This window comes from Tachypleus tridentatus, unplaced genomic scaffold (genome assembly GCF_004210375.1).
Source record: "Tachypleus tridentatus isolate NWPU-2018 unplaced genomic scaffold, ASM421037v1 Hic_cluster_2, whole genome shotgun sequence".
In the NCBI taxonomy this organism is placed as follows: Eukaryota; Metazoa; Arthropoda; class Merostomata; order Xiphosura; family Limulidae; genus Tachypleus; species Tachypleus tridentatus.
In genome coordinates this window covers 26,180,113-26,193,105 of record NW_027467782.1, presented here as the reverse complement: position 1 = coordinate 26,193,105, position 12,993 = coordinate 26,180,113, and the positions used below count along the sequence as shown (strand labels likewise).

Genomic DNA, 12,993 nt, shown 5'->3' with positions numbered 1-12,993 from the left:
CAGCAGGTACCAGCTGTTATGACTCATATTAGGTACAGCAACACCTAGAAGTCAACTAGCACATGCCCTAGTAAGAAGTTCTGAGCCAGAATCAGAATTTTATGTTTCATATTTATCAAGCTGAGGTACCTGTCTTTTATTTGTACATGAACTTAAAATCTGGAGGTGGAAGATATGATAAATGAGAAAAATCCTGATTTTCATACAATTCATTTACCAGACTGTATAATGGTCATTATGACCCTGTAGAAAGAGGTAGTATCAATTGTAATGTCAGTAGGGGTGCATTCTGTTACCTGCTTTCAACACCCAGCTCATAACATCTTTCTACAGTGTTTCACATGATTATTTAATAGAAAACCAATGGCTACAGAAGTGTCTTACAGACAGGTCAAAGTAAGAAATTATTACAACTCAAACAACAGCTTTTCATACCAACCTTATGGTGGCTGTTGAAATAGAAACTTCATCTCAGTTTATGCATTATTGTAACAAAGGCAGTCATCTTTGTTCATTTAATTCCTCCAAAGAGAGCTCAGCACAGTCTCTGAGATGTATATATTAAATGTTTGTCTGCTTTAGGCACACTGTATGCATGCATATTAGAGAAAAATATAAACGTGTCTTACTTTTTAGTTTAAGATCAAGACACCATCTACAAATATAATTAATGTTAACTTTATTAAAGTGTTCAATAACAGCAATAATGGGGGTGGAGGAGTTACGAACCCTACATTAATATGCCCCCTTTTCCAAATTATCTTCACATTTACTCTCATGAAGAAGGATAGTCATCTATTGAAAGCACTGCTGTTTTTGGTCTTCTTTAAAAAACATTTCACACAGTTTGGTTAAGATTGGTCCAGTGAAGATAATGTAACAAGAGAAAGACAGATATTTGTGTTTTATATATATATACACGATATAGCAATGAGGTTTATGGTATCAGTATACCAACTAATTCTACTTTCAACAAATCAAGACAAAATTTAGCTATTTTCCTTCTTTTCTCAGACATAAATACTAGTTTCATTTCCAGAACACTGAGAACAGTTGTTATTCTATTTTCCAGGTGGGTGTCAATAGTACTTCAAGTCCACTGCCATGTTTGTTGATTTATGAAAGAAGGGTAAAATTAAGTACAATACAGCTTTATTATTGTTTGGTTACTCTGGTTGTTATCATCTATAATTTGATTAAACAACCTTTAAATACTTTTCATGAAGATAGGCAAAACAGCATGTATGTCAAAATACGTAAACAAAACTTTCCCAACAAGAGGCTCCTGAGTAAGTGAAGTTTCACTTTACTAAATCAGGAAAATAATTTTAAAAAATTCTTGCAAGGTTTTTTTAACAGATGCCTAGAAATATCCACTTATCAACACTTGTTTCCAGTTCAGCATGTGAATGCTTTACTTGTGCATCAAATGCATTGATAAATATGTTTGTCTTTAAAAGTATTAAAGCTTATAAAGCAGTTAACTGTTTCTATTTGCAATAAATTCATTTTAAAACATTTTATCAATCAGATTTGTTTTGGAAATAATAAACATAAACACCACTTTCTTCTTTTCAAACAGAATAAGAACATGTAATTATTAGATTCATTATGTTTGACAATCAAACACATTCATTACCACCAGACATGAGAAGAGAGAAAAGAGTATTGTTTTTCACCTGCTCTAGATCTCTCAGACCTATGGTGTTCAACATGGTCACTAACTTGCCACATGCCAAAACAGCTATTGACCTGTGGTTAACTGGTGCTTTACTTCTACCACCTATTTTTCAGTATAATTAATTCTATTAATAAATAATTGAAAACATTACTATGTATTTTTTACCCATCTGTAAAAACACAGTTAATTTTTTTGTCACATAGCAAAACTTTTAACACATTTTAAACAGTTTTGGTGACTATAAAAATGCAGTTTTTCCAAATGGTGAAAATGTAAACACATTTTAAACAGTTTTGGTGACTATGAAATACATTTGGACACTGGTGTATTAGACCTAAAAGCACACCCACTCCCACAGCTTTTTAAAGAACCACAATTATTCCAATGTTCTGATTTCATTCCAGTTAGAAACTTACTTTTAAATAGTATATATAATCATTTAAATTGGTGTGTTGGACTAAGGATTCTTTTACAGTGGGTGTTTGCCACATTTTGGAGATAAATTCAAAAATAAATGAACAGCATGCATTCCACTTATTCTAAAATATGTTCAAAACAAGTGAAACATGACAAATTCTTCACACTACATGTATCACAACTGGATCTAAATACTGTATGGTTCTCTTCTTGACAAAAATAGTTTGGCTTGTCAACTGCATTTTAAACCAATTGAATTTGGCCAAAATGGATTTTTGTGAAGAAGAGAGGTATTCTTACATTCTTACATTGAGGCATTCTAGAAATCTCTGTAGCCTTAATATCAATTACACAACTTTCAATAACCTTCTGCTTTCAACTTTCTTACTGTGAAACAAAACAGTCATGAAATATTAACTCACAAAATTAACACTACTTACATTAAACAGTGTATTTTATCTTACAACCCTGAACTTATATTTTCTAGTCACTACACTACTTGCCATTGGTTGAAAATACTTAAAGTTTGTTGTAATGTAGTTTTTGAAGAGGAGGAAAAGAGAAAGTGGACCAGTTTGAACAATTCTTGAATTTCAAAAGATAACTTAATTTTAGTGAAAATACTTGATCAAAAACTTTGAATTTTTTTGTATACAAAAAACCAGTAATATTTACAGAAAGCTAGTCAGATTTTGTGAAGATACACATATCATTTTAAAAGTTACAGTGTGGAAACTGATGATTATGAACAAAGTCACACACGAGTCTGTAATGAAAGGTTTTATTTCTTTTGTTCCTATCCCCCTCTTACATGACATTTTAAGAAGAGAAATGTAGTTCCTCTATAATGTGACGGTCAATCCCACTATCCGTTGGTAACAGAGTAACCCAAGACTTGGCAGAGGGTGGTGATGACTTGCTGCCTTCACTCTAATCTTACACAGCTAAATTAGGGACGACTAGCACAGATAACCCTCAAGTAACTTTGTGCGAAATTCAAAAACAACAACAACAACAATTGTTAGCCTACTGCACAACCCCCAACCAGGAGGACAATTTCTCGGCCCACTGAGTGGAATCGAACCCCTGATGTTAGCGGTGTAAATCCGGAGACATACTGCTGGACTAGCGGGGGGGCATGTATATGTATATATACACATTAATTCCAGCTGACAGGTGATATAATTAGTCTCATAACTTAATGATTTGAATGATGCAAAAAATTAATTATATTAATTATTACAAAGTCAAATTGTTGCTATTATTGCAATAACAAATACATTTTCATCTGGACTTTTTTAACCACTATGGTAACTTTCAAGATGATATACATTTAATCACACAAAAACTAAAATCCCACATTAATATAGTGAAGGGACTGGTGCAAGATTTACCTATTTCAGCTCCATTCAGAGAGCACCCAAAGAAACTCATGGAGTGTGACACCCAATAGCAGGAGCTTCACATGGATATACTTGTGGGATACTACTTGTGCAAAATTTTGAGAAATAAAAGTACTCTGAGTGGCACTGCGAGCCACTTTACAGAATCCTGTAAAATAGAGAAAATGTATTCATCTGACTAAGGATGGTAAGTAGATTGGAAGATAACAGACTGGAATAGGCAGTAACTCACATGAGATGAGACAGCCAGGTGATGAAGATAGTGTGTGATGAAAGTGGAAGATGTAGTCCACATGCCAGTCTGTAAAATGTCATCAAGTAGCCATCAAAAACAAGAGGCAAAAGAATGGGTGAGATGGGAGATTTGATGAGAAGAAATATGGAACAGCCTGCAGGTATTGACATCCAATGAAAAGTAGACCAACAACAGCAGTTGACAAACTAAGCCTGTAAGTTTAGATAGTGATAAGTCACTCAAAGAAGAAAATCCCAGGGAAGAAAGAAGTGAAGAAGGGAGCCAGGAAATTATGAGATGTAGGCTAGGTAGCAAGATACAGCATAAACAGAATGCGACAGAAGACACAAGTCAGATTGAGCATGGAGTTGTGAAATGGAAGGGAAGTATGGGAGAAGGAGGAATCACCTTCCCAAATGCTGAAGTCTTAGAAAGAAAAGAGACCAGACACGATACAGTAAAAGATATGGAGGATAGAAAAGGGTATGGAAAGAGTTCAAAGCATAGAAGTCTGAGAGATGGTGACCTAAGGGAAGGAGTAAGAGAAAATAGAACTGTAGGGAAATTTAATATAAGGAGTAGGTGACCATTGGCTCAGAGAAACTGGGTAAGAGTATGCAAGATTATTAAGGTCCAAACTGAGCAAGGGAACAGGGCAGGGATATCTATGGAAGGAGAGGAAAAATATGGATAGAACTGGGGAAGACAATACCTTGCAAAATCAGGAAAGATAATGGGTGGTAGACAAGGCAGCCTAATGACCAACAATGGTAGAGAGAGCCAACCCTTTGTTGAAAAATATTGTAAAAAAAGAGAGATAGCCAACAATGAGACAGTCAGGATGAAGATGGTGATGAATAGGTCAGAATGAAAAACACTATTACACTGGTAGATAGACAGGGTAGATAAGCAACAAGAATAAGACAGGAAAAAGATCACCATATAAGAATGGCTGGTTTGACAGGTAATGGATTGGATAAATCCCAAGTATGAAATCAAATAGCAACATGTTGCAGCAAGAAAGAAGGTGTGAGAGGAAGGAAAAGAGGGAAATAGCAAGACAGAAGGCAAAAAAGAAAACCAGTGATGAGTCAGTCAAAGAGGTGCCACAAGGGCCCATAATAAAAATCATGGAGGTGTGGCAAAAGCACAGATGCATAGACTCCCCAGGAGAGAGCTCGCTCATCTGAAAACCCAAAGTCAATAAACTATTCCATGGGGCAGAACAAAGTCTGGTCAAGATATATGGCCTACATTGAGGTTTACAACATATAGTACATGACAGACAATAAGGCAAATGTATTGAGAAGTGACACAAGAAAAAGAAGGTACAGGGTTTGAAAACAAAGAGTCCTGAATCTGATACTTTTCTGACACTTGATATAAGATACGACTGTGAAGTTTAAAGAGTGAACCATAACTAAATGATCCAACAGGAGGGGTAGAAAATGGGAACTTGCCCAAAGTACTGCCAAAAGTTTGAGTACATTAAGCTGAAGTCAAGATACATCCTTGATCAGAGTGTTCAACATAAGGTTGTCATTCAGAGATGCCTCTCTTCCTAGTAAGAATATATTGGTGAAAAAAAGGCATAAGAAAAATTTGGGTGGAAGTAGGTGCACATTTATAGTGGTATCGAAGTGGTAGACAGCCACTCAAAAATGTCTGTGAGAAGAGAAACAGTAGGTCCAAAGGTTCCTGTGATTCATTACACTGGTTGCACAAGGGCATTCAGAGATGGTTGATATGAGCATGGCCCAGTAGAATAAACAGTTTCAGGAAAGCTATAGTTACTAAAGACAATAGAGTCTCTCAGGCAACACGAGTAGGACAGACTCACATCCCAGTGAGAGAATGTTCCATCATTTGCAGATAGACAGGGTAAGATTCAGCCCAGCTGAGAAAGAAGTTGAAAAAATACTCCCAGAAAAACAAGGTATTTGATGGGATAAGAAAGCATTTAGAAGTCTTGGCAAGCCATCCTACAAAGACAGTTTCCTACAGAAGGAAAGTATGAAGGTAAGACTTCTCCTGTTAATGGGACAGAAGAAGCCAATCATTCATGTAATAATGAAAATCATAGAGCAAGTTCTTTCAGATGGTACACAAAAGCCTTGACTGTTCTGTTAAAGACACAGGAGGTCAATGCAATGCTAAAAAAGAAAAAAGGATCGCTGAACTGGAAGGAATGATTTCAAGAAACAAATTTGAAATATTTTTAAGACTCAGCATTGGGAATATGAAGAAACATATCTGAGATGTCACTCTTGCTCATCCAAAGTCCAAGGAAAAAGAACCAACAAAGAGTAAAGAAATTTTCCATGCAAAAATGAGGGATGACCACCTAGCAGATGAAAGTGGAAAGGTAGATTACCAGCTTCCAGTCCCCAGTTTTATTGGGGACCACAAACAGGTGAAAGTAAGACCCTCTCTATGACTTGTTTGTGCAATAGATCTGGCACAGTGACTTCCAGATATTGAAGATAGATGTAATTTGAGAGAGAAGTGAAGTTAACCAGCTATTAACTGAGAGAAGAATTGAAGGGACAGTCCATGAAAACTAACAAGTATGACCCATCTAACTGCAGATAGTTGTTAACAAAGATGTGCATATCAAAGACCAGCCCCCATTACAACTGAATCTGCTCCATTGTCATTGATGAATCCAGAAAGTCTGACACTGGGCTGAAGAGTATTGAGCAAAAGGATAAAATAGGAAAAGGGGTAAAAATATAGGAAGTGGGAGGAGTATAATGATCCAAGTAAACAGGGAAAGAGTAGTAGTACAGACTATGGCAGAAAGGAGAAGGGAACAGGAATTGCCTGAAAATTCAAGTAGGGCTCGATGAATTGTCTCTTACATGAAGTGAAGAGAGGAAAGGTAATAAAACACAGAAAGTAGTATTAAGCAAAGACAAGAGAACTAAGCACTGGAGAGTGAAATCGACCTCAGTGGGCTTGCTCCCAAACAGGCAAAAGAGATTTCAAGGTCTATGACTCTAGAAGGAGGAAGTTCAGTTAACTGTAGGCCATGATAAAGGAATTAGAAAGCAAGGACAAGAAATAAGATCACTGACTAGATCTATAAAGGAAGCAATATTATTAACATCATTATCAGAAGATGGGAAAAGAATCAAAATTATTTAAGTTGGGAGTTGTGATGTAGAGAATGGGAAATATAGTAAGACAATGGAATGAGAGATAGAGTGATAAGGTCCAAATAGCATGAGGATGTCTAAAAATTCTCCTCAACGACAAGAGAGGTTCTCAAAGCATAACCAGAAGGGGGAGACAAACAGTAAAAGTTGTCTTTCTCATCACATTCCTTCTCAAAATGAGGGGAAATAATTCATGGCTGCATAATAAAACCTACTACCCTATGCACAATGGCTATCATGCCATTTATGTTTAACATGTTTTCAGTAGCCAAATTAAGAAATTGACTATTGCAAGGTTATTCCTCATCTCAGCAGATGCCAAAGTTCATGAACTTGAAAGTTCATAGTTTGATAAACTAAAGAAAACAAAGTTCCTTTATTAGATTGCAAACCTCTGTAAGTTATGAATACAACAAAATACATCAAATACACACAGTGCTAAGGAAGATTAATGAAGAATCTCAGTGGAAAATCTCAGTGCACAGGAAGGTTATGTCATGCTCATATTAGTGGAGGGCTTTTATTACATAATAACATCATTATGTAATGGTGAAAATCATGAGAAATCTAGTGAGTGTTGGTTGAAGTTGTTTAAAGAATTGTGGAATGCAAATATCTCAGGCAGATGCACAAGAAAGATTGCTTTCTGTGTGAGGAGGTAGGTATGGTCTCAGAAGTAAGACATTTTTATATTAATGAATGTATTATTGTGAACAGTGTGATCTATCTAAAATATTTATCAGTGTTAATATAATACAGTTCAGAAAATGATGGTTTAATTAAACACAAGTGCAATAATAATGTGAATTTACTGAGCTTATTTGGAAATATGCAATCCACTTTGTTGATTTTAAAAGTAAAATATACACAAAACTTTACTTAAAACACATTGATAATAGCAAAACAATTATGTCATTAACTGAAATGTTGTGGAAAGCAAAATATAATTTAAAACTAAGCAATTACACAAGAAAAAGTGGAGTGGTCCACAAATGGCATCTAGCACATGAGTGGCATGTGCATTTATGTCAGCAATTTGCTTACAGATGTGAAGTGTGAAAGTTGGAGTAAAAGTTAGCAATGAAGTGGATGTAAGGAGGGGTATTCCTAACAGTTGGCCAGACTTCTATAAAAATTATATATCAGTGGTGAAGTGAAGGTGACAACAGCTGAGTGCTTAGCAGGACATATTAACGTTATAAAATGTAAACAAATAAAAAAAAACAATTAACTATTTTGTTTATTTGATTTATATGTGTATATATCTTTATTTAAGTTAGGTAGTGAAAATATATGACCATTTTGTTTTCTTGAATATTTTTATAGATACTTTTTTAAATTTATGATGGGGAACGTCAAAGAGGTGAAAACTGCCATTGAGTATACTAAAGTTATCTTCTGAATGAGATTAAACAGTTTCAACAAAAAAGGACTGCAATTTTACCTTTTGAATCAGTTCCAACAACTCACTGGATTTCTTTAGTTTCTCTAAATTTTTTTCAACCTGGAGAACTGCCAGTACATGTCTGTCTAAAACAGCAGCTTTCATGGTGTCTCTCCAGTTCTTGTCTACAGTTGTGAATCATCTGTATTGTATGATAAGAATATTAAGATGATGTAATTATTCAAACAATTATATAAAAAAAACATCTAAGATGTTGGAACACATTTAAAGTTTAAATGTACCACAAAATTATTTAAAAGGTGGTACTACCCGTAACAATAGATTTAAACAAATAAAAATATGTTTTCTATTTGTATTTCTTTCCTGTATGGAACGTTTTTAATAACTGCATTTTATTTTTATCACAACTACATTTTTCTATTTCAACTAATAAGTATAAGAAGATAATTGAATTACACAAAGCACTAATAATTATATTTGATGTTTAAAATACTAAGCTATATACATAAATATGTATATAAAGAGAATAAAAAAGTCAGAGATAAAACAATAATATATAAATTGTCTTCACACAAGCAATAAAATACTACTTATACAAATTCTAAAAACATTGAGGAAATATTAAAATAGTTGTAGTGCATACCTTCCCTCCTCTGGCATTTGAGCCATAATATCAGGGGAACTAAAGACTGGCTCTAAATATAGCCATGTAGCTTGAACTTTTAACCACTCATCAATTATCTCTCCTAACATCAACAACTTGTGTTCCCACTCTCTGTAAAAAATGAAAAATAAAAAAGTGAAAATACTTCACAATTTGAAATATATAGTATATGAAATATAAAGGTATATATAGTGTTTATCATAAAATAAAAGTAATATTTAACAAAGAAAAAATTATTAGAATATAATTAATTTGATAAAAATATTTTCTCAAACCTGTTTTTATATTTATGAAACATTACCTTTAAGTTTTTCTAAAAACACAGTAAACATTACTCTTTAGTATAACACGTTTCTATTACACTATCATTTCAAACATAGTCCTTTTTGGATTTTTTTCATGTATATATCTATCTTTATGTGTATTTGTCTTTAAGAAAACAATACACACACATACACATGTATATGATTATATCTGTACTTAAAAAAAATTGAGAATGACCATCAACTATGTTACAAAAAAAAATTAATTTTTTGCAGCTTACTTTAACCACAAATAGAGTTAGCTAGCATTCCTGTCAAATGAAATGCATGTGTATCAACATAAAACTAATTTATTCGTTGTGGGCCTGGACTATTAATGAAATATCCAGTTCCAGACAAGAAAGAAGACTGAATATTGTTTGTGAGTTTGTAAAATTTTAGTATATAAATAATTATTTCTCATAATTATTTTTAATAACTGTTATTATAAATTGTATTGTTTTTTTGTATATCAAAATTGGTTTGTGTTAAGAAACTTGTGTGTATTAATCCTGTTGGCAAATATTGTAAATTTAATACATTGTGACATTTAATTATCTTCTAAATTAAAATTAAAATGTCTAGTTATTTGAAATCGTAATATGTAATGTATGTAACGTAATTAGTTGTAGACTTATAGATAAATTATAATATGTAACATGTAATAAATGTCAATATTATTTTCATTTCTTACCTTAGAGTTCATCAACTCCTGAGTGCTTTTTGGAATGGTTAAAGCTTTATCTACAATGTGTTTGTACTCATCACAAATCCTACAAGATAAAAATTTATACATGTAATGCCATGTTAGTTAAAATTAAATAAAAGTAGGCATTTATGAAGAAAACTCAAAAACTGCATGTTAAATATATAGAGCAATCAAACAATTTCTCTTAAGTGTTTAGTTTTTTCACATCTGTGTAATCAAAGTGTATTTTCTTTAACAATAAATCATTACTTCTTGGTGTTCTTGTGTGTCAATCATTTGTGCAAACACAGGTATCTTAACCTTTAGTGAATACAGTGTACACAGTGTAACGTGGTTTCATACATTTACTGCTACAGTACTTATATCTCATACACTAAGCCAATAATGTACAGTGACTTCTATTGCTTACTTGTGTCAAAGAGGCATTAAAAAACAGGAAGTTCAATTCCAATAGCTGTTCAGCAAACTTATTCCTTTCAGCAACCATCCTATTCAAAAAATCCTCCACAATAAGCAGTTTGAATATTCCAACTGGAACAGCCTCTTGTAGCAAACCTGTAACCAGTTGAGGCTATGCAATAAAATAAATATTAGTTGGACTGATACATTTAGCTCGAACAATCAGCCACCTGTCAGTTTATACCAGTATTCCAGTGCACTGTCAGTGTCTGGGTTATTGTATCTGCCATGGATGAAGCAGTTTGAAAAAAAAAACCTAGTATTTACACTCCAGTCCTCTTGAATCATCAGGCTCACAAGGTTCATAATTACTACCTACTTCATCCTCTTCAAATGACTGTGCATTGGAATTTTGTAAATTACTTGCAGTTTCATCCAGAGTAAAACTCTAAACAACTTTGCTATCTTGTTGCCATAATAGTAATCAAAACAAGGCACTGCAGAAATCTCAGGTCATGTGAACTGAAATTTTAGTAATTGAAAGAGGGAAACACACATGCATGATCATTGTACAATACTAAAGGACTGTTTATCTGTTTGCTTACACACAGTTATAGCATCTTTGCTGATTGATGTGTTAACACATCATTAGTGCCTGATTAATAGAAATGACTCATTAGTACTTCATTGGTGATGAACATGTTAATCCAACAATAATAGTAAGGCTTTTCTCAATTGTACAGAATTTCCAGTCATCGTGTAAGTCTAATATTTTGTTTATTAGGGTGAAAACCTGAAGGTGAAGAATAGAAGTGATATAAATAAACAAACGAAAAAGGTTATAGTTATTACCATGAAATAAGACTTTATTAGGTAAAAGAAGTTTCAGTTCTATATCAATAAACATCATAAATAGCAAGAGTACTACAAATGACTCAATACAATCTAATTATTTTAGGATTTCATTTTCTAGTTCATTGATTTACAATAGTAAGTATATTTTACAATTTTTTTTATACTGGTTGACTTTCATTAAGGCATTTCATTTTAATTATGATCTGTAATAACTGATGTAGTTCTAAACTAGTTGGCTTTCGACTACAACATACATAATTTTTGTAAGGGTCAGATATGTTTTAAAATTGTCTTTCACAAATTATCAGTGTTACCTTTTAGCTCTTCTGAATATTTGTAGAGAATAATAACCCAATAAACAATAGATTCCTACTTCCTTCTATATATACTTCCTTCTGTTTAATAGATTTTACAAAAATACAACTTAACAACTTATGCATCATTTTTTATTTGTTATCTTTTTTATGTCAGGATAGGTTATCAACTTAAAAATATTTTAATAAATTTATAAAATGACTATTATCAAGTAGATAAGATAATATATTAGATGACATAACTGTGAAGGTACTTATTAGTGTAAATTAATATTTACTGTGCAATAAAAAAATGCTACACACTTTTTAAATTAACAGTATGTATCTAATACCCTCTCATTTTATGCTTTTTGTTGATAAACTGATTAGATTAGAATTTATAACATTAAAAAAGTCTGTGCTTAAATTTTTTATGGTGTTACCTTTTACTTTCTTCCTGGTGCTCATTTGAGATGTTATTCAATAACTTTTCCAAAAGGATCTCTGTTTGGCTAGCTAAAGACTCATAAAGTTCCCGAAAATCCAACTGGAACATTCCGAGATCAACAATTTTGTCTGCAGTGTACATAAATTTGTTGATCCAGGATTTATACTCATAAACCTGTTTTCTCCATACTTCAAAGCTGCTCTCACTCTAACATATTAAACAGTGATTTTTCAGTCTAATGAAGATGCATTATTGGGAAATAAAAAATATAATAAACTAAAAAATACATAAAAAATGTTATCATAAAACTGTTTTTGAACAAAATTTACAGGTTTAAAACATATTTTAGGATAGCAAAAACTATTTTAAAATTAGGACCTCCTTCTTTTCTTTACTAACATCTCTAACTGAACACTTCAATGAATGAAGTTCTTAAAAATAAGTTCAAACAGTGTTAGGTAGTGCAAATCAAAGACCTGCATATCACATAACAAGGTTCTTGAAATTTCAGTGGAAAAGAACTAGAAGGTTTCGATGGAAAAATTTAATATCTAATAAACTTAATAAAATATCAAATTAAAAGTATTCATATACGTCTAATAATGTAAATGAAGAGAATTTATCTTTACAGGAAAACTTTGCAAAAAAAGCGAAAAAAAGCATGAATATGACTTATTGCATAAGTTTTACTATATCAAAGAAAGAAAAATAGTTTTTTGAATCAATAATAAAAGTGAGTTTGGTAAACCTTAGACACAGAATTATAAATTCAAAATGCAAAAAAATTATTTTTTTAAAGTTCAGAAGTTGACATTTTTCATACACTGAAAATGTATTATAAATAGGTACTTACTTCGTCTTACATAAAGCTATCTCAACCTTTTTCTGCCCTCTAAGCATTGTAAAACATTTTCATGATCAGCCTGCCAGTTAATATACTTCACCAATTTCACATGATACCTCAACATGTACATATCATGTGAATACTCTCCACTAATTTTTTGCATCACCTACATTTGCGCAG

The 12,993-nt window shown here is 32.5% G+C and overlaps 1 protein-coding gene across 35 annotated transcripts in view; it reads right to left on the bottom strand.

Moving 5' to 3' along the window:
* The window catches only part of LOC143243051 (dynein axonemal heavy chain 7-like), a 76,855-nt gene that overhangs the window by 39,832 nt on the left and 24,030 nt on the right, over positions 1-12,993 (bottom strand). For 25 of the 35 annotated variants that reach the window (XM_076486722.1, XM_076486696.1, XM_076486698.1 and 22 more), the window contains 3 exons: positions 11,965-12,176; positions 8,943-9,074; positions 8,339-8,480 (listed from right to left, as the gene is read on the bottom strand). In XM_076486722.1, the coding sequence (XP_076342837.1) occupies positions 8,477-8,480; positions 8,943-9,074; positions 11,965-12,176 (348 nt within the window). In that variant the 3' untranslated portion in view covers positions 8,339-8,476. The other 10 variants (XM_076486713.1, XM_076486712.1, XM_076486710.1 and 7 more) reach the window with 8 other exon arrangements.